This window comes from Mobula hypostoma, chromosome 17, assembly GCF_963921235.1.
Source record: "Mobula hypostoma chromosome 17, sMobHyp1.1, whole genome shotgun sequence".
Taxonomy (NCBI): domain Eukaryota; kingdom Metazoa; phylum Chordata; class Chondrichthyes; order Myliobatiformes; family Myliobatidae; genus Mobula; species Mobula hypostoma.
Genome location: NC_086113.1, coordinates 47,182,050 through 47,205,223, shown reverse-complemented (window position 1 = coordinate 47,205,223; position 23,174 = coordinate 47,182,050). Strand labels below are relative to the sequence as shown.

General features: G+C 41.2%; 1 protein-coding gene across 6 annotated transcripts in view; it reads right to left on the bottom strand.

Moving 5' to 3' along the window:
* Positions 1-5,257: 5,257 nt before the first annotated feature.
* Positions 5,258-23,174, bottom strand: part of matcap2 (microtubule associated tyrosine carboxypeptidase 2) — a 109,567-nt gene continuing 91,650 nt past the window's right edge. For all 6 annotated transcript variants that reach the window (XM_063069857.1, XM_063069862.1, XM_063069859.1 and 3 more), the window contains 2 exons: positions 8,753-8,850; positions 5,258-7,283 (listed from right to left, as the gene is read on the bottom strand). In XM_063069857.1, the coding sequence (XP_062925927.1) occupies positions 7,125-7,283; positions 8,753-8,850 (257 nt within the window). In that variant the 3' untranslated portion in view covers positions 5,258-7,124. The remainder of the gene's footprint in view (positions 7,284-8,752; positions 8,851-23,174) is intronic.

Genomic DNA, 23,174 nt, shown 5'->3' with positions numbered 1-23,174 from the left:
GCAAATTTTCTTTCTTTTTCTTTTTTGTGCCAGTGGGGGAGGAGTTGATGTCCTTTCTTTCAACAACTTTAATGGTTTTTCTGTATTTCATGGCTATCTGGAGAAGAATATCAGAGTTGTACTGTTCATGCATACTTTGACAGTAAAAGAAACCTATGAACCTATAACTGGCTCTTGGAATTATATATATTTTTTCAAAAATAACCCATTTTGTGGCAGACATATGCATGAGTACGTCGTCAGTGTTGCAACATCAAGTACGTATCACTCATAATCAATGTTGCCTTCTTATTGGATTCCAGCCTTTAAAAGGAGTAATCATGCCAGTTTTATTCCATATCTAACAGATGTTCTGTGTGCCGAGCATGGGTGGGGAAACATGAACATTATCGGGGCAATAGACGTGCACCTGTCAGGCAATTGCAAGTGGGATACCAACCACAAGTGCTGTCAGACTGCTGATCACTATTCTCAATCTCATTTCAATCAAAATCCTGTCAGAGCCCAAGTGAAGAGATTGGAGATTGCTGAGTAAAGAGAACAGACTTTGAAAGATTAAATTACGCTACTATGAAATGTTGTGGCTTTAAATGTTGAGGGAGATTGGTGCACGGTCTCAACCGCATATTGAGGAGATGAAGAATCAGGAATTGGAGTCTAAGGAGCAAGTAAAGATTGCTTCTGAAGAAGTGGAGAGGGAAGAGAATCACAATACTCCCTGAGAAACATCACCTCAGATACTGGCGCCACAAGCAAACAGCATTGACGGGACAGACCTGTATCACAAGGGGTGATGCTTGTGGTTAGGGAGGCAAGAAAGTACATCTACTATGTTGCTTTGTTGGGGTTGGAGTGCAATTAGCAGCATTGACTAGAGCAGAAGGGTTTGCACACTGAGATGCTTACTGTAGTGGCCAATCTGTCAGACTGATGGAGTAAGGTAAACGTACTCATGGACACATACACGTCCAACCTCTGTTCCACTTGTAGAAGGTAACAGGGCTGTGCCACAAAATGGGCAGAATTTTAAACTGAATATGGAATTTAGAAACGCAGAAGCAACATTGAATTGGAAGCTCCTGCAGTATTCCGGACACTGAGGATGGAGAGCTATAGATTTTTTGGTACACCACAGTCTCTGCAGCATTTAGTTGGCTAATACAGGACAGGGTGTTCCATGATTATCTGTTGAGTGTAAGGATAAAGTAGCAATTAATGATATCTTGTGATCAGCTGGCATTAGTTGGTCTTCCTGAGAGATGGAGGCACTACTCTTATGAAGGTAAATCAAACATTCAGTTGGAGGTAAGTTTTTTGTATCTTTTCTTTGTTTGTAAAAGTTCCAACCCACAGAATTGGTATTGTATAGTTGAAAACTAAAATTATTAAACTGAATTTGGTGGCATATGAGTAGATGAGAATGAGAATGGGTGTGGTAAGAATAGGGGAGAACAACAGGAAATGGAACAGATGCAAAGAAACTGCAGAACACACCTACGTTCTCTGCCTGCTCCTGCCCTACTGAATTCATGTCATCATATTTTGATTCTATTTTATCTCCCTTGGTTCAGTCCCTTCCCACCTACATCCATGACACTCCTCATGCCCTCGATTTCCTTAGTAACTTTCAATTCCCTGGCCATTACCGCCTCATCTTCATCAAGGATGTTTAGTCCCTGTACACTCCTAATCCCATCAAAAAAGCCTCAAAGCTCTCTGTTTTTTTCTTGACAAAAGAACCACCACTCTTCTCCATCAGGCAAAATTTGTCCTCACCCTAAACAATTTTTCCTTCAGCTCCTCCAACTTTCTCCAAACTCGAGGTGTAGCAATGGGCTCTCACGTGGGCCCCAGCTATTCCTGCCTCTTCATTGGCTACGTAGAACAGTTTATCTTTGAAGCCTTCTGCAGTTATACTCTCCAACTCTACCTCCACTATATTGATGACCACATTGGTGCTGCTTCATGCACCCATGCTGAGCTCATCAATTGTATCAACTTTGCCTCTGACTTCCACACTGCCCTTAAATTCACTTGGTCCATCTCTGACACCTCACTCCCCTTTCTTGATCTCTCTGACTCCACCCCTGGAGACAAACTGTCAACCAACATCTTATAAACCCACCGATTCCCGCAGTTATCTCAACTACATCTCTTCCCACCCTATTGCCTGTAAAAATGCTATTCCCTTCTCTCAGTTTCTTCGCCTCCACTGCATCTGTTCCCAGGACGCGACTTGCCATTCCAGAATCACTCCTTTAAAGAACAGGGTTTTCCTCCCTCTACTATTGATGCTGCCCTCACCTACATCTCCTCCATTTCCCGAACATCTGCGCTCACCCCATCTTCCCACCGCCTTAATAGCCACAGTCTCTCTCTTGTCCTTACCTACCATCCCATCAGCCTCTGCAACTTCCCCCATCTCCAAAGGGACGTCACCACTGAACACATCTTTACCTCCCCCTCCCTTCACAATTCCCTTGTCCATTTGTCCCTCCCCACTAATCTCCCTCCAGGCACTTATCCCTGCAAGCAGCCTTGGTGCTACACCTGCCCATACACCTCCTCCCTCACCTTCATTCAGGGCCCCAAACAGTCCTCCCAGGTGACTTCACCTGCGAATCTGCTGGGGTTGTCTATTGTGTCCAGTGCTCCCAATGTGGCCTCCTCTACATTGGTGAGACACGTCGTAAACTAGGGACAACTTCGCTGAGCACCTCCACACCATCTGACATAAGCAAGAATTCCCAATGGCCAATTAATTCCAAATACCATTCCTGTTCTGACATGTAGGTCAATGGTCTCCTCTTGTGCCAAGATGAGGCTACCCTCAGGGTGGAGGAGCAACACCTTATATTCTGTCTGAGGACTCTCCTACCTGATGGCATGAATATCGATTTCTCCTTCTAATAAACAAATCCCCCCCAACCCCATTTCTTCTATTCCCCACTCTGACCTTTTACTTCTTCTCACCTGCCTATTACTTGTTTCTCCCTGTTTCTCCTATGGTCCACTCTCCTTTCCTATCAGATTCCTTCTTCTCCAGCCCTGGACCCTTCCCACGCATTTGGCTTCACCCATCACCTTCCAACTAGCCATCTTCCCCTCTCCCCACCTTTTTTTATTCTGGTGTCTTCCCCCTTCCTTTTCACTCCTGAAGGAGGGTCTCGGCCTGAAATGTGGACCATTTGTCCATTTCCATAGATGTTGCCTGACCTGCTGGATTTCCAGCATTTGCAGACTTTCTTGTGTTTAGTGCGGCTATGGATCTGCGGTCATAAGAGATCTACATCCTTTAATTTCTCATGACCGCAGAAGCTTGGTGTTAAGACTTGGTCAGTTCAAAACTAGATGTGTAGAATTGTACATGCAACAAAGTAGAGAGTGCTCAGATAGCACGTCACAAAATGGAGAACTGGACAGTATTATGGGACTGGACCAAGATACAAATGACTAGTTGAGCCTCTACTTACCAGTACTAAGGCAGCTTAAGCTGGATATACAGGTCAGTGAATACTGTAGCTATTGTTCTAGCTCAGAAACTGTAAATAGGGTGTCTGCTAGGTATGATGGTACAACCCAGAGCTATCTCTTATCTGTTAGTCAAACTGTTAACCATATAACAATTACAGCACGGAAACAGGCCATCTCGGCCCTTCTAGTCCGTGCTGAACTCTTACCCTATCCTAGTCCCACCTGTTCTTTTGTACTTCATCAAAACTTGATTGCATGTTATGAATCATCAATGTGATTGGCACCAGCCAGTTAGGAATGATCCAGAAAAAGATATTTTCTTCTGTTTTGTGGAGAAATTGCCCATAGCAGACACACAACCTCACTCCACTGACATACGATAAACTTTTTAATACTTGTAATGGACCGGGATCTCAGCCGATTCTTCAAACGTTCAATCTTCCATGTAATGTTAGTACGGATATATCTTTAACAAACATGTTTTAGTGAGACGAGAAGCAAAGAACAAATTAGTTTGCTAAGTGTGGGTGGCCTGTGTTGTAGTGGGAGAAGACAACCAAGCTTTGGGGCAATGAGTGTTTAAGGTCTCTGGTGTATATTCATGTGACACAGAACTGCATATGGACTGACTTAATTTTAAATGCTGACTGTAACTACACGAGAATAGGGGCTGTGGGTAATGCATCATGAAGATAACTTACAATATACATTTATATGTCAATAGTAAGTGACTGATTCTAAAAAATATATAAATATTATGAACTGTCCTCTAAAACAAAAATGTCAAGTGCTCAAATACAGTATTACTTGTGCAGCATCTGTAAAGTTAGAAGGTTAGCTATGCTGTTATTACATTTGCAAACTCATATATATCAGTATGCCAAGGGAATCACTCATCCCATTTTGACCTGCACAGGAAACTGCAAATAATATTATGCAATTCTTTAATATCATGGGTGCTTTATGGGAGCAATTATTATTATGATAATTATTGTGCCCGTCCCTTCAAAAATGAATGTTTAATTCCCTTATTTGCCTGTGCAGATTAAATAATGAAAGCATTATGGGAATCTGTGTGTGAACAAATTGAGATCGACTTGGAAATCTCATGGCTTTCAGTGAGGAAATCAAAAGTGGCAGTGAGTTAAAGCCTGTGTTGATAAAATGAAAATTATCTTCAGTTGAAGTCACAGCTTAATTGTGAATGAGCATACTCACCAGAGCTCCTTCCTTAAAGATTTCAATTCAAAATCTGTTCTTCACCTCCTTGGATGTACCACTAGGTTTGTGTTGTATTCTACCGACTAAGTAACAGCACTGTACACGGTACACAATACACCCAAACTTCAACTGCTCAGCAGTAGCAGGAAAGAGCACAGGGAACACCTTTAACAAATTGGGGTAAGTTAATGTGTTCAAAGAATGCTTTAGAGAAATTTATAATAGTCTTGCTGTGGATATCTGTAACGTACTTTGTATTAAAATAATTCAGTGCACGTGGAAGAAATTGTCATTAATTCTGTTTTTAAAAAAACCTTTAAGTATCATTAAGAAAATTTAATCTGTTACACATTTTACCTCTTCATTTGGAAATAAAACAGATGAGCAACTGCTGTGTATGTAGAGTCGATCTGATTATCAGTGCTGTACAATCACATTACATCAGAAAACTGTGGCAGATGATTCCACTGTTATGTGCAACTGTGCCATTAGTTTTATTCAACCTATTAATTAAAACAGGAATGGATCAAATGTTGCACATGATCTTTATATAATATGTCTTTATTTTTGTTTTTCCCACTGGTACATTTTGGATTTGATGACCAAAGCTGTGGCTGAAATGTCCTAACACTGAACAAACAAACTGACCGCAATTATTCCCATTCCACCACAATTACAAAACTACATGCATAAACATGTTTTTTAAAGAGGAAAAACCTAACAGAATTCAATAACAAACAACAATTCACATACACTATCATTGGTGAATTGGTCATCCCAATAATGCATGTGATATCATCTCCTATCAAGAGATGCAAGTCAAGATCTGATATCTGGAATTTTCCCTCCCATTCATTAATTCTACTAAAGAGAGAATACTTAATTTTGTACAGAGCTCTTTAATATTAGTAGTTGTAGACCTGTTAGTGGTATGATCAGATTAATGAAAATTAACATGGCTCAGGAGTTCATTAATAAATCATTCTGAATATTTCATAAATACACTTCTGAAGTCAGATGTGACTCAAGATATTTTGTATCACACATTTAATAAGAGCTTTCAATGTCAAAAACACCTATTCATGACCAAAATGGTGACTTAGAATAAAAGATTTAAAATAAACCCAGTTCTTCTGTTTTCCAGTTTAGTTCATGAGGATGATTATGAGAGAATGGCCATGCATTCGATGAACATACCCTTACATCCTGGAAGGCTACCAAGCAAAAACAAAACTGTGTGAACAACTGAGATGTTCTTCTAACCACCAATATTAGCAAACTGGTAGGCCTATGGAAGTGAATGCCAATATACCTCTTTTGAATGGAAACCGCTATTTGACTCAGGGTTGAAGAGAAGTCTAAGGTACTTAAAGGGCTAAGCAGGGGAATTCTGGAGAAGCAAGATAAGGCTGTTCATTAAAGAATAACTCTCCTCTGCAAAAACAAAGGTCAATAATAAATCCAGCATGGAATTTGGCACAACTGTCTTAAAGAGTGGTGATACTGCAGAACCGGTATCGATAATCAGTAGTTGAGATGAAAAGCACTGAAGCAAGTTCATAAATTCATACAGAAAGAAGTAGAATCCAAAGAGGTAAAAGAATTACTTAGAGCAGAAAGACATGTATAGATTGGTCAAGCTAAATGACCTGCCTTTATGTTGCACAGTCTACAATAGACAACTCGAGCAAAGTAGTGTTCTGCATCCTGGGTGACGGTCTAACAACACTCTATTATGGAACTGAAAAGAGATGGACAGCAATTCAGAGAATAAAGCAAAGAAACTGATGCAACATACTAACATCCTCCAATGCTTCAGTAATATACAATGTCAATTAGTTCAAGTTTGCAGATATTAATGTGACAGTTTTAACATCTAAATTTTTGTTGCAGTTTTTCTGTGCGGTATTGGTTTTGCTGTCAAGTTCACACAAGTCCCTATATTTATCAATTCTGGAACAGAAAATGGAGGTAAAGTGATGTATTTTATCATAGCCACATACAAAATGCTACACTTATGAGACAAGAATTGGGCATATGAAACACCATGCTGAAAACTACAACTCTGACAATAATTTGGTTCAGTTGGAATTCTTCACACATTGTACTTTTGCATTTTTTCAAGCAATATTATTTTTTTGTTTTTTTCTAAAAAGATTTTTTAACAAAATGTATTTCACTTTCATCTCAATACCATTAACATAGTAAAATATATTTATGTACTCTGCAATACCCAAGATTTCAACCCTCAATTAGAAATCACCTAATGCCTTAAAGTGAACAATTCAATTACAAATTGTGAACTCACCCAAATACAAATTGCCTGTCAAACATGTGTCCAACTTTGAATGATTATAGTTTACTTTCTGTGAATGTAGTACTATTTTGGTGATATCAGTAACTGGATCAATCACAGATCACAGTTCATTTCAAATCAAAATCTGGAGTTCACAATCTGTCAGCCCGTTCACCTTCATGATCTTGTCTAATTGTTCCAGATACCGAGCTTGGTCCTGCATGAAGTGAGGTATTTGTGCATTTTGCAACATGGCAGTAACCTTGAGGCGGTCCACATCTTCATAAGATACCTGAATATAAGAGCAAATGGAATTAAAATTCACCTTTATTATTTTATCATGCAGGGGGACTACATCAAATGAAAGATCCAGTTAAGGATAGAAGGTTAAATTGCCTATCATAATGCAGTTGCCTTTAGTTTATCACCAGAGTTCAGATCTGATGGAATGCAAATAGACTTTTCATTAAGGTTGTATAATCTTACAAATATCACTGAGTACTAATACACCTTGGGAGGAAAGCAATAGGAAATCTATAGGGCTTCTCCAGACAAGACTTCAGTAACGCTTAGAAGTGCAGGATGCAGACTAAAGTTCACAGGAATATGTGAACAGATCACGCAGAGAATATTTGTCAGGAAAGGTGATTATGGAGCAATTTTACTGATGGGCCTGACCTACTGGATGGGAATTGTTATTGGTTGTACACAGATCATATTTCTACTGAAGACGGTGAAATGAGCAAAGTCTTTGAAGGGATGGGTTGGTCTCATTGTTTCCTGCATTCTCACATTCGTGAGTTTGAAATTAAGGTTCACATCAGATCGTGTGCCAAGTTGCAGATTTAATATAGTCAATATCTTTTAAAACATAGTAAAGTTGATACTATCTCAACAATGTACCTCATCAGACCAAAGTTTGTCCATTTAGGTCTGTCCACGTGGGATTTGCAGCTGTGAGTCCATGGAACCAGACAGGGTTTGCTGAATTTGGTTTCATGGAAAGCATTCATGAATGATTACACAGAGTGCTTTTCTCTGCTGTACATTTATAAGTTTTACTATTTCAGTATCTTGTTCTATTTTCAGTATCCAACTGGAACGCTAGCTGTTAAATCTGATGCTTGGAAACAGACTGGATCACATTGAGCAATGAGGCAGCTCTGGAGATTTCCCCACATACACTCTTGTAGGCCAGCTGTCATCAGCTTTTAATAATAAATACTTAAGATACGTAAAATATGTTTCTGAATAAGGTCTTTAATAACTTAATATCCCGTTTTCTTTAGAATGCCAACACAAAATCTTATTTCTTTAACTCTTACAGATTACCCTGAATACTAGTACACCTTTGGAGAGCAGTGGGAGTTCCACTGGACTACTCCAGATCAGACTACTAGAAAAGGGGAATGCAGACTGAAACTGGAAAAGAGAAGACACTATGCAGCCTGGATGCAATACTTTTTGAGTGTAGCCATTTAGTATGTGTACTTCAATTTGAATGGCACGACTTAAACCAATCAAAGAAGGATGGGATTGGAGGTTGTTAAGTTTACAATCCTAATTTAATCTTTTGTTTGATATTTCATGAAAATGCGGTTGCAAAGTCTGAACCAAGACAGAGCTCAGGAGGCACTTGAGATTTGCAATAGAGTTGAGTCCTTTGACTGGTTACATCTGTAACCGCTGAGAACTTGCACAGTATAAACACCACTAGTGTGAACAACATAGCAAGAAAACTATACTGTCAATTTGACTGACCTTCCCCAATGCTGTTAAAAGCTGGAAGTCAATGCTGTCTCTGTATCTCAGAATTTTAAGGATGCCGTCCAGATAGACTTGATCTTTGCTAAAACACCCTAAATGAGATAAATCAGATTATGTTTATATCACCTTGAATAATTATCATGAATTCTCAAATCAAGGTAGGAATAAGGAAGAAGGAAATAAGCGTGGATGGGACTTGGAGAGAGAAAGGGGAGGGAAAAAAGAGGGCTAATGGGGGCAAGAGAAGGACAAAGAATAAGTAGATTCAGGGAGCAGATTCTTAAAGAAACCATTCAACAATAAATGTATAAGTTCTTTCACCATTTTCCCAAAGCCTTTGTGGACAATGAGCAGACTTCATAAGATTTCAATGCTACAATAAATAGTAGACTCAAACAACAGGAATTCTGCAGATGCTGGAAATTCAAGCAACATACATCAAAGTTGCTGGTGAACGCAGCAGGCCAAGCAGCATCTATAGGAAGAGGCGCAGTCGACGTTTCAGGCCGAGACCCTTCGTCAGGACTAACTGAAGGAAGAGTATTTGTACTAGACTATTTGTACACATAAAAATAAAAGTGAAATTCAGAAAGAGGGAAAGATGTTGCCTTGGAATTTCAGTCAGCAGTGCAAAGGATGATACTTGCTGAAGAAAGTTATCCACAAAGATTTGGTGCAGTCTGTGTCATGGAAAGTCCCTGATGCCAGGGCATCTGTAGCTTGCCACTGTCCGTGTTGGGTCTACTGACAATGATGTCCATCAGATTGAAGAATCCTCCCAGACCACAAACCATGATGTAAAAAACATCATTTTACAACAGAAAATAAAAATTGGGAGTTAAGTTAGTTAAAATATCAAAATAGCTTTGAAAAACACTTCCTAAAAGTCATTTTGACTGGAATTTCACCCATGTGATAATAGTTCTTTCAGTACAGGGATTCGTTAAGTTGTTGAGACTTCATCTCATTGTGATAGTTGTGACATTTTCAGTAGCTTGTATAGTGAGAAGTATTTCAAGCAATGGAATTCTCTTCACAAATGTAGTCTTCATTACATCTGTGAAGACTCTGAGAGACCACTCTATGGCAGAGCATGCCATCTCACCCACATGCTACTTCTTTGTACCTGACTGCATGTACGGGGAAGACAGAATTCCTTGTGGTTTTCATAATATCATGTCAGCAAGAGTTGACAGTTTAGCCGCATTTATAACTGTATTTCAAAGCTAGTGTTCACATTTAACTAAACAAAGTACAACAATAAAAATGTAAAGCAGTGTGAGAAAGAAATTCAAACAAGAACAGAAGCTGGGAGAAGGGCAGACACATGGGGGATAAAGGGAGGAGGAAGGGTTTGGGAAGAGAGCTGGTGAGAAGACGCATCAGGTTGCATTGATAGATTCAGAGCTACAAAGATGGCTGGAGAGAAAACACTTAAGATTCGAAAAGGAAGTAACCTGATTTTGATGAGCACTATCAATGTCCTCAAGATACAGAAAAAAGTAGTTAAACAATCACATTTGAAGCATTATGTAGGTAAATAAGGTAGCTAATTTGCACACAACAAAGGCTAAAGAACAGCCATGATATAAAGGACATGATGGCTTATTTTCAGGTGCTAAACAAGTGCTAACTTTGAACTAGGAATATTGGGAAGACTCTCCTATCGTACTTTAAACAGCGCCATCATTGCATTCCTTGCAAAATAGAGCAACCCTGCCAGTGAACCATTGAGATTATGGGTGTGTGAGCCCTAGTAAGCCAAAGAGCGCGACCTAATTCCAAATTTGGAGTCCTAATACACATGAATGATGACATGTGCAGTGGTAATAGAGATGTGCAGAATACTTACAATAACAGATTTGCCAAACGAATAGCGTCTAGAAATTCAATATCGTTCTCCAAATTTAGATGTGAACACCATTTCCAAATCTATTAAGTACTGTGCATCAACTGGTACCTTCTGAGGTAGGATGTCATATTGTTGAAGAGTGAGGGATGGCTTGATTGAAACAAAGATCTTGAGGAGTCTTGCCAGGATGAATTAGGAGTGGATGTTTCCTCTTGTGGGAGCATCTAGAACCAGGGGTCACAGCTAAAACTTTAATGTCACCCATTTAAGAGAGAAATTAGATCTTTTTTCCCTCCCAGATGGTGTGAAAGGCAGTGGAAACAAAGTTGGTATATTTTTAAGGGAGGAATGGATAGATACTTGGTAAGCAAGGGTGTGAGGTGTTACTATAGTTGGACATGGATGCTAAATTGAAGTAAAAATCTGATCAGTTGTGATCTAAATTAAATACTAGAGCAGTATGCTTAGCCTCCTTACTTATATTCTTGTTTACACATTGAGCACTAAATCTAGGCTAAACAGCTGCACTATAAGATATGGCCTCTGTCAGATAACACTAAACCAGGTGCCAGGCTACCCTTTGCAATGTATAGGATCCCAATGCATATTTTTTCTTGAAAGTGAGCAGGGGAGCTGTCCAGGTCTCTTGGCCTATAATTTTATGTACTTCAGCCAAACTATACAACCTCACTACTTTTATTTCTGTTTTTTTTTTCCACTACTTATTTTTAAACTTAACTATATATAATTCAGTAATATATATATATATATATAAAATTCAGTAATTCTTTTCTATATATTTATCATGTACTTCATTGTACTGCTGCCATAAAGTTAACAAATTTCACGACATAATGCCAGTGATATTAAACTTGGTTTTGATACATGGCTATAAAACCCAGTGGTATGACCCAAGGTCATGGAATTTGATGTATAAATAAAAGTCATTATACCTCCCAAAAACATTGTACTTACAATAGGGAAGCAGGCATTCTGTGCATCTCTATTTAATGGTCGCCTTCTACTATTCCTCTTAAACATAGTCGTCGTTTTACGTATTTATTTACCTTTCCCTATTCTCTTCAACTAATCCTTATGGTCCCGAATCTATGACTTCCACCCTCTGAGTAAGAAAACTAGCTTAAATTCCAAAATAGAGTTAGTCAGCACTACTGCACAGTGCTAGGCCTAGTCTTGTCCATGACTAGAAAGATACCATGGTTTTCCAATGTATTTATTTGTACTTGTATTTACTTCCTACTTGCAGCTGATCAACCTGATTGTTCAGCAGGAGGATATCAGAACTGGCTTATTTTATTAAAACGTAAACAGTTCCCATCATACAGCTGACCAAGAGATTTTGTGCTGGTAGAGTGAGTCTGTAACTTAAACCATGGCACTACTGGCATTCAGGCTATGCGAGTCACAGAATGTGCAGACCTTGCTCGTTTATAAAATCCATACACCAGTGCATGTGTTGAAACAGTAAACTCAGTGGGATAAACATTTTATCTTTCCATTCGCTCTTGCATTTAACATGCCCAAGGATGCTGCCCTACACCCCAAATCTCAACCATTGCTCACTGAAATTTAAGGAGTGATGACTCTCAGCAAAGGCTCTTTATTTGCGAGCAACATACAAAAATTTTTGGAGGAATTCAGCAGATCAGAATCAGATTTAATATCACTGGCATATGTCTTGAAATATGTTGCTTTGCAGCAGCAGTATATTGCAATACATCATGAAAAAAACTATAAATTAAAATAAGTTCTAGATAAAATTTAAATTAAAAGAGTAGTGCAAACAGAGAGGGAAAAAATAGTGAGGTAGTGTACATGGGTTCATTGTCCATTCAGAAATCTGAAAGCAGTGGGAAAGAAGCTGTTCCTAAAACGTTGAGTATGTGTCCTCACGTTCCAGTACATCCTCCTTGATGGTAGCAAAGAGAAGAGGGTATGTTCTGGGTGACGCAGATCCTTAATGACGGATCTGCCTTTTTGAGGCATCGCCTTCTGAAGATGTCCTCGATGCACAGTGCCCATGAAGGAGCTGGCTGAGTTAGCATCTTTCTCCAATCCTGTGCAGTGGCCCCCTATACCAGACAATAACACAACCAGTTAGAATGCTCTCCACGGGACATCTGTAAAAATTAGCGTGAATCTTTGGTGACATGCAAAGTCTCCTACAGCTGATCTCCCAATGAGGTCTGGTGTGTGTTCCTTGACTTCCCCTTCCTGAAGTCCATGGTCTTACTGATGTTGAGGGCGAGGTTGTTGTTGCAACGCCAAACAGCTGATCTATCTCACTCCTGTACACCTCCGCATCACCATCAGAAGTTCTGCCAACAGTGGTTGTGTCATTGGCAAATTTATAAAATGGCATTTGAGCTGTGCCTAGCCACACAGTTGTGGGTGTAGAGACAGTAAAACAGTGGGCTAAGCACACATCCTTGAGGTGTGCCAATGTTGATTATCAGCAAGGAAGAGATGTTATTTCTGATCTGCACTGACTGTGGTCTCCCGATGAGAAAGTCAAGGAGAGGGTACAGAGGCCCAGGTTATGGAGATTGTTCACTAGTACTGAGGTAATGATAGTCCTGAAAGCTGAGCTATGCCTGACGTGGGTCCAGGTGATCAATACCAAGTGAGACTGCATCCACTGTAGACCTATTGCGGTGATAGGCAAATTGCAGTGGGTCCAGTTCTTTGCTTAGGCAGGAATTGATTCTGGCTATGACCATCCTCTCAAAGCCCTTCATCACAGTAGATGTGAGTGCAACTGGGTTACAGTTATTGAGACAGCTCACCCTGCTCTTCGTGCACACTGGTATGACTATTGCCCTTTTGAAGCAGGTGGGAATCTCTGACTGCAGCAGCGAGAGATTGAAGATGTCCTTGAACACTCCCACCAGTTGGTTGGCACAGGTTTTCAGAGCCCTAACAAGTACACTATCAGGGCTTGACACCTTGCGAGGCTTCACCCTCAAATAAGATGTTTTGACGTTGGCCTCTGAGATAGAGAATACATCGTCACCAGATGATGCAGGGACTCACACAGCACCTCCCTTTCAAAGCACACATAAAAGGCACTGAGCTCATCTGGGAGTGATGCATCACAGTCATTCATGTTAGGTTTTGCCTTGTAGGAAGTAACGGCCTGCAAACCCTGTCAGAGCTGACGTGCATCCGATTCTGTTTCTAGCATCAATTGGAATAGTTTGTATATCACTCTGAAGATAGCCTTCCGTAGGTCGTACCTGGACTTCTTGTATAGTTCTGGATCACCAGTCTTGAATGCCACAGATCTAGCCCTCAGCAGACTAGGAATTTCCTGATTCATCTGATGCTTTTGGTTTGGGTATGTCTGGCACATTCTCGAAGGCACACACTCATCTATACAGGTTCTGATAAAGGTCTGTGGCGTATTTATTTAGATTTGAAGATGAATCCCTGACTATTGTCCAGTCCACCAACTGGAAGCAGTCCTGTAAGCCCTCCCCCACCTCTCTTGACCACACCTTCTTGGTCCTCACCACTGGCGCTGCGTCAGGTAGCTACTTACACCTGCTGAATTCCCTCAGCATTTTTATTTGTGTGTTGCTTCATTCCAGCTAATGCAGTCTTTCTTGTCTCCATTTACTTGACAGTGATATTGTTTTTATTTATTCACAGGAGATGGACATCTTTGAAAATATGGGTATTCATTGTCCAGATGTGGCTTACATGTGCTTTACCTGACTGTGCCATAGAGTGCAAGGGCCTCTCAGTTCACAGACAGACCATACACTGTCCTCAGGCAAAATAAGAAATAGAGGGAGATCTGCTTCTTATTCAACTCCTGATGGTCCTCAGACAACAGTCCTGGGGAGTCACTGCTCACTACAATTGGAATACATAATGTAAAGTGCCACCATACTACCTGCTGTGGGAATTTATTTTTGCTATGGTGACAGCAGTCTATATCCCCACCCCCAGGTGAACATGATACCTGAACTGAATGAACTATATGCCTTTATCAAGGCTTTTGAAACATTATACTCTGAGGCTCTGTTCATCATAGCCAGTGGCTTCAGCCAGGCCAACTTCAAGGGTGTGCTACCTAAATACTATCATCATGTTCTCTGTCAAACAAGGGGTCCTCAACCATTGCTGAACATCAAATGAACCAAACTGGAACCGAGCTTTAATAAACAGGCCATCACGCTGTGCTGCTTCTCCCTGTGTACAAACACAAACTGAAACAGGAAAATCCAAGACATGGTGTTGTACAGAGCTGGTCTGAGGAAAAAGATTGAGCTTCTCTCTCACTGCTTTAAGCTGGTACACTGGTCCATGCTTCCAAGTGAAGTCCATTTTTAGTTACTTGACGATAATCTAGACCTCAGGCTGCTAAGCCAGTAAACAAGTCTGGGCCGTACCCTCCAAATATCCGGACCTACCTCTCGGTTTTTTTGCACTACCTTACTTTCCCTTTTCTATTTTCTATTTATGATCTATAATTTAAATTTTTAATATTTACTATAGATTTGTACTCCAGGGAGCACGAAGTGCAGAATCAAATATCGCTGTGATGATTGTACGTTCTAGTATCAATTGTGTGGTGACAATAAAATATAAAGTATAATAAAGTCATTAAATATCCTTGCCCTGCTGCAAACCTAATGCAAGTAGCTTAATAAAAGAGCTTTTCGCCAACCAAATGACGGCTGCCGTTAACACCAAAATGAGACATTTTAATTACCTGATAACCATGCTTCTGTTATCTCTGATCAACTACACTACAATGATGAATAGGCAGAATGCCCTTTTCTCACTGTTACCATCAGGTAGAAGGTACAGAAGCCTGAAGGCACACATTCAGCAATTCAGGAACAGCTTCTTTCCCTCTGCCATCCGATTCCCAAATGGACATTGAATCCTGGGACACTACCTCACTTTTTAAAAATATACAATATTTCAGTTTTTTGCATGTTTTTTAAAATCTATTCAATATATGTATACTGTAACTGATTTAATTGTTTGTCTGTTTGTTTGTTTATTTATTTATTTTATTGGAATATGTATTGCATTGAGCTGCTGCTGCTAAGTTAACATATTTCACGTCACATGCCGGTGATAATAAACCTAATTCTGATTCTGAAATATTTTACCATTAATATCAGCCATCTTTCGTTTGCCTCTAAGTTGAGCTGATTTGAACTTCTGTCCTCAAGCCCTGGCACTTACCTGTACCATCAAAGTAAAATTCCAACTTTGTAACATCAGCCTTCTACATCCCAACCTCGTCATATCTAATGCTGACAATCTCTGTGATTTACTAAACATACTCTTACCTTCCACTAATTTGAGCCATCATGTCTGTGTCCTGACATCACCATCACCCTTGTTCTACCTTGTTGTAGGGGAAAGAATAGAGAGAACCAGTAACTAGTAAATAGGGATGCCAGTCCTGAAAAAGGGTCTCGGCCCATAACTTTGACTGTTAATCCATTTCCATAGAGGTTGCCTGGCCTGCTGATTTCCTCCAGCATTTTGTGTGTTAAATAGGGATGTAGATTGTGCTAATGTGGTAACAGGGAACCACAGACAAAGCCTAGAAGTGGAGACATGGAATGTAGCAGTGATGACGTCTAAGGTTCAGGAATTTCGTAAATTATGTTACAGCATGCACCCACTGATATACAATAGACAATAGGTGCAGGAGTATGCCATTCAGCCCCTCGAGCCAGCACCACCATTCACTGTGATCATGGCTGATCATCCACAATCAGTACCCTTTTCCTGCCTTCTCCCCATATCCCTTGACTCCACTATCTTTAAGAGCTCTATCTAACTCTTTCTTGAAAGAATCCAGAGAATTGGCCTCCACTGCCTTCTGAGGCAGAGCATTTCACAGAACCACAACCCTCTGTGTGAAAAAGTTGTTCCTCAACTCCGTTCTAAATGGCCTACCCCTTATTCTTAAACTGTGGCCTCTGGTTCTGGACTCCCCCAACATCGGGAACATGTTTCCTGCCTCTAGCATGTCCAATCCCTTAATAATCTTATATGTTTCAATCAGATCCCCTCTCATCCTTCTAAATTCCAGTGTATACAAGCCCAGTTGCTCCAATCTTTCAACATATGACAGTCCCGACGTCCCAGGAATTAACCTTGTGAACCTACGCTGCACTCCCTCAATAGCTAGAATGTCCTTCCTCAAATTTGGAGACCAAAACAGTACACAATACTCCAGGTGTGGTCTCACCAGGGCCCTGTACAGCTGCAGAAGGACCTCTTTGCTCCTATACTCAACTCCCCTTGTTATGAAGGCCAACAAGCCATTAGCTTTTCTTCACTGCCTGCTGTTCCTGCATGCTTACTTTCAGTGACTGATGAACAAGGACACCTAGATCTCATTGTACTTCTCTGATGTATTAGAAAACCCGATTTACTGTTAGACCTGCAGACAATCACTTTACTCTGTAATCAGGGAAAAGTCCGTTACTTAATTAAGTCCTCCGTAGCCACCACTCTGTTATCAAAATGTAGTTTTACTGGTAATCACATCAAATGAGAATGTAAATACTCTACCAAATTCATGTTCAGGTAGATCAGCTTTGACTGGTCTGGTGTGCATCAGTTTTTAATAAATCGCCTGTTATTTCAAACACTAGTTCCGTGTGAACTTTCAGTTTGTTCCTACAATTGGTGCTCTGAGCAGGGTACCCAACTGGATTGAAACCAGTTATGAGGCTCCTGGTTAGGTGAGTGTGTTTGAGATACCACCTTATTACATTTAGTGGATAACCCCATTGTCGACTGTGAACGTAAATTGTGGTAAAGCGACAACTTGAAATGTGAGGAGTTGAGTGTTGGAGAATGGGGAATTGGGGTGTATGGGCAACTGGAGGATGGGGTCTGGGTGGTGACAGGTTGCAATTAATTTGGGAACCTGATTAACTTACTAACTTTATTTGAGACATAGGCTCGGGGAGCCGGAATTGCAGACTGTAAGTTATGGCCATGTCAGGAAAAGGGAAGGGAAAGGAAACCAGGGAAGTAGTGTGGGAACCGGAAGGATCCCTCATGCACACAGTAGCACATTGTAAGTTGATACATAAATAGGTAAAGGGTTACAATCTGGATGGAACAATCCCTGAACAAATTGCTTGGTGGAAGGGACAAGAGAAGGGCAAGTATGAAAAGGCTGCAGTAATAGTAACAGCATTATTGCACAATCTCACAGAACAGCGATCTCCAAACAAGTCTAGAACCCCCTAATTTCATGATGAGTGGTAGGCAATGCCTCCAGAACATGATGTAGATTGGGATGATTCAGCTGATGATGATACTGGGACTCGTAATAAAGATTCACAACCTCCACCCTATAACGAGGCAGCAGCAGGTACCTCATAAATAGCACCCCTCTGGGTCATCCAGAAGATCGTAGACAACTGTGCTATAGAGTGCAGGGTGGGAGAACCTTTTACAGCAACAGAGCGGCAGATGTCGCTAAATGAATTACCCACTATCAAGCGTAATAATGACAATGTTTTTTTTTGGCAAAAGGTTGAATAATTAAAGGAGGCTCACCATCTGACTTGATGACATACACATGCTTTTAAAGGCTAAAATACCCAGGCAGATCTGGTCCACATTGACCAACCATATCCAAAATAAAAATTGGCTTAAAGGGGGAAGCAGATCCCCAGAGAACAACTGGGGAACTTTACTGAGGCAGTTAAGGATGTAATAGGAAAAAGAAAGACAAATTGGAACAAGGTTACTTTAATCAGGCAACAGCCAAAAGAGAAAGGCGAGGATTATACCGAGCGAAAATATCAGGCTTATGAGCAACATAGTGGCCTAAATGGGACAGTGATGTATTCCTCCAACTTCTCAAGAATGGCATGGGCCCCCACCTGACCAGGATAATATAAATGGGCAAACACGAGGAAATCTGCAGATGCTGGAAATTCAAGCAATACACACAAAATGCTGGTGGAACATAGCAGGCCAGGCAGAATCTATATGAAGAGGTACAGTTGACGTTTTGGGCCGAGACCCTTCATCAGGACTAACAGTTAGTTGGGACTTCATTAGTCCTGACGAAGGGTCTCGGCCCAAAACGTCGACTGTACCTCTTCCTATAGGTGCTGCCTGGCCTGCTGCGTTCCACCAGCATTTTATGTGTGTTTTGTTTATATAAATGGGGCTACCTGTTGCTCACACATTTAATCAATACATACTTAACTAGGCAATGAGAGCAGAGGTGAAGAGGGGAGGAACAGGAGAATGTGCTGCCATGATGACAGGCGTAAGACAGGACAGACAAGGCAATGTCAACTGGTCCAGGTGCAGAAAAGGGCACATGGCCTGGGATTGCAAGTACAGGGGAAGACACAGAAACATAGAAAACCTACAGCACAATACAGGCCCTTCCGCCCACAATGCTGTGCCAAACATGTACTTACTTTAGAAATTACCTAGGGTTATCCATAGCCCTCTATCTTTCTAAGCTCCATGCACCTATCCAGGAGTCTCTTAAAAGACCCTATCATATCCACCTCCACCACTGTCGCCGGCAGCCCATACCACGCACTCACCACTCTCCGTGTAAAAAACATACCCATGACATCTCCTCTATACCTACTTCCAAGCACCTTAAAACTGTGCCCCCTCGTGGTAGCCATTTCACCTTGGGGATAAACCTCACACTATCCACACAATCAATGCCTCTCATCATCTTATACACCTCTATCAGGTCACCTCTCATCCTCTGTCGCTGCAAGGAGAAAAGGCCAAGTTCACTCAACCTATTCTCATTAAGACATGCTCCCTAATCCAGGCAACATCCTTGTAAATCTCCTCTGCACCCTTTCTATAGTTTTCACATCCTTCCTGTAGTGAGGTGACCAGAACTGAGCACAGTACTCCAGGGACCTATATAGCTGTAACATTACCTCTCGGCCCTTGAATTCAATCCCACGGTTGATGAAGGCCAATGCAACGTATGCCTTCTTAACCACACAGTCAAACTGTGCAGCAGCTTTGAGTGTCCTTTGGACTCAGACCCCAAGATCTCTCTGATCCGCCACAATACTATATTCTGCCATCATATATGACCTACCAAAATGAACCATCTCACTCTAATCTGGGTTGAACTCCATCTGCCACTTCTCAGCCCAGTTTTTCATCCTATCAATGTCCCACTGTAGCCTCTGACAACTATCCACAACACCCTCAACCTTTGTGTCATCAGCAAAGTTACTAACCCATCCCCCCACTTCCACATCCAGGTCATTTATAAAAATCACGAAGGGGGTCCCAGAACAGATCCCTGGTCTACAACTACTCTTTGCCTTCTGTGGGCAAGCCAATTCTGGATCCACAAAGCAAGGTATCCTTGGATCCCATGCCTCATTACTTTCTCAATAAGTCTTGCATGGGCTACCTTATCAAATGCCTTGCTGAAATCCATATACACTACATCTACTGCTCTACCTTCATCAATGCGTTTAGTCACATCTTCAAAAAATTCAATCAGGCTCATAAGGCACGACCTGCCTTTGACAAAGCCATACTGACTATTCCTAATCATATTATACCTCTCCATAAATCCTGCCTCTCAGGATCTTCTCCATCAACTTACCAACCACTGAAGTAAGAATCACTGGTCTATAATTTCCTGGGTTATCCCTACTCTTCTTGAATAAGGGAACAACATCTGCAACCCTCCAATCCTCTGGAACCTCTCCCATCCCCATTGATGATGCAATGATCATTGCTGGAGGCTCAGCAATCTCCTCTCCCACCTCCCACAGTAGCCTGGGGTATATCTCATCCGGTCCCAGTGACTTATCCATCTTGGTGCTTCCAAAAGCTCCAGCACATCCCTCTTCCTTAATGTCTATATGCTCAATCTTTTCAATCCGCTGCAAGTCATCCCTACAATCAGCAAGGTCGTTTTCCGTAGTGAATACTGAAGCAAACTATTCATTAAGTACCTCTGCTATCTCTTCCGGTTCCATACACACTTTTCCACTGTCACACTTGATTGGTCCTATTCTCTCACGTCTTATCCTCTTGCAGTTCATTTGCTTGTAGAATGCCCTGGGGTTTTCCTTAATCCTGCTTGCCAAGGCCTTCTCATGGCCCCTGCTGGCTCTCCTAATTTCATTCTTAAGCTCCTTCCTGCTAGCCTTATACTCTTCTAGATCTCCATCATTACCTAGTTTTTTGTACTTTTCATAAGCTCTTCTTTTCTTCTTGACTAGATTTACAACAGACTTTGTACATCACGGTTCCTATAACCTACCATCCTTTCCCTGTCTCATTAGAATGGACCTCTACAGAACGCCACGCAAATATCCCCTGAACATTTGCCACATTTCTGCCATACATTCCCTGAGAACATCTTTTTCCAATTTATGCTTCCCAGTTCCTGCCTGATAGCTTCATATTTCCCCTTACTCCAATTAAACGCTTTCCTAACTTGTCTGTTCCTATCCCTCTCCAATGCTATGGTAAAGAAGATAGAATTGCGATCACGGTCTCCAAAATGCTCTCCCACTGAGAGACCTGACACCTGACCAAGTTAATTTCCCAACACCAGATCAACTACAGCCTCTCCTCTTGTAGGCTTATCTACATATTATGTCAGGAAACCTTCCTGAACACATCTAACAAACCCCACCCCACCTAAATCCCTTGCTCTAGGGAGATGCCTATCAGTATTTGGGAGGCCAAGTTAATTGCAGTTGCTATGCGAAGACAAGTCATAATTAGGACAAATGTTGACTGAAAGACGGAGGGGAAGCAGAAGAAGGACTATAGACATAGCGAGCTGATGTGCACCAGTTTGTTTTGAGTGGCAGCATAGCAGGACCTGCTTTCCAGATCTCCACAGAGGAGTTAAAATGACTCATGATGAAATAACTACTATCGGCCCTTGGTGACAAGGGTGGAGACCCCCGAATGTCTGTCACTGCATTGTTAGGGGGCTGGCAGTGCACTATGTTGTTGGTAAACACTGGGGCCTCAATATTGATAACAAATCTGGACCTCCATGACAAGTAAAACTACAACGGTAGTGGGGGTGGAAGGAGGGTCCATGCTCGCTCAATTAAATGTATCAGTCCCAATACATATCAAGGACATGAGTGCTACAGTATGTGACTGGGTCTGTGATAATCATGAAGGCACCATCTTTGGGATAGATCTATTGGTAACGCCTGGGGCTGTAATTCAGACAGGTACAAGGGAAATTATTTGGGGAACAAAGACTCACTCTTGGCAATGATCTATATATAATCACAAGTGATTACCTTGAAGGCCGAATGGGCAGTGGTAGGAGGGTGAGGTATTATTGTGAAAACATACCCCGGGTATGGGACACTCATAAACAAGATTGTGGCCATGATGAGGTGACACCTGTTTTGATAGAAGGTCCATCACACCACCTCATAGACAGTATCCCATTAAACTTGAAGCATAGGCTGCAGTGGTATAAATAGTCACAGAACTACAGCAACAAGGAGTGATCGGGCCAAGCATTTCCCATAAGAAATCCCCAATCCGGCTGGTACCCAAGTCAGGCGAGTCCTACCGATTAACCATTGATTATACCTCTCTGAACAAATATGCCACTCAAGAATATTCTACAGTGGCAAACCCATCTATCATCTTGAATGGCCTGAGGCCGTTAAGGAATCTTTTATTGTCTTAGATATTGTGAATGGTTTTTGGTTAATTCCAGTACATTCCAGGATAAATTAGCTTTTACCATCCAGGGACAGCAGCATACTCAGACAAAGCTGCCTCAGGGCTTCCATAACAGCCCTGCCATTTTCCATTGATGGACGGCTAAAATAATTGCCTGTGTTCCCTGGTCAGACATCAGTCGCAGTATTTTCCAATATGTGGATCATATTCTAATTGTATCTCTGGGAGAGAAAGAGCACATCCAGGTGGTTTCCAGGACTTTACAGGTCTCTATGTGATCTTCAGTTTGCCTCTACAGCAGCTCTCAGTCCAATTGATACAGTTTTAAAATTCCTAACCTGTTTAAAATCCCTTCATGCCACCATCTCAGCAGCCAACCTATACACTCCTCCTCCCACCTCGCCCTACTAACCTTCCTGTGCTCCTTCAATACTTGCCTCTTGCACATCCCCAATTTTCTTTACTCCACCACTCTGTCTCAGTTCTGAGATTCTCGACCTAATCCTCTCCATACTTCTCTTTTATATGCTTTACAAAACTCACTTCATTAAGTGTTGGAAAATTACCTTAGCATCTCACTTTGTGGGCTAGTCTTAAATTTTACTTAACCACTTTACCACCCACTACCACATTAAAGACATGTAACTGTGACACTAAAATTTTGTAAAGCATTTAATGATTATCTGAAAAGTTTGAAATGACAATTTAACTCTTTCTGAACTTTAGCCTGTGGGGTCTGGTTGTTAGTGAGTAATGTTTGCAGGGAGCCTGTGCAGGGTAGACACTATGGGTCTTTTGATGTCTGCAGCCAGATTTAGCATATAACCAGTAGCACAACAGGCCCCAACACACTAGCTC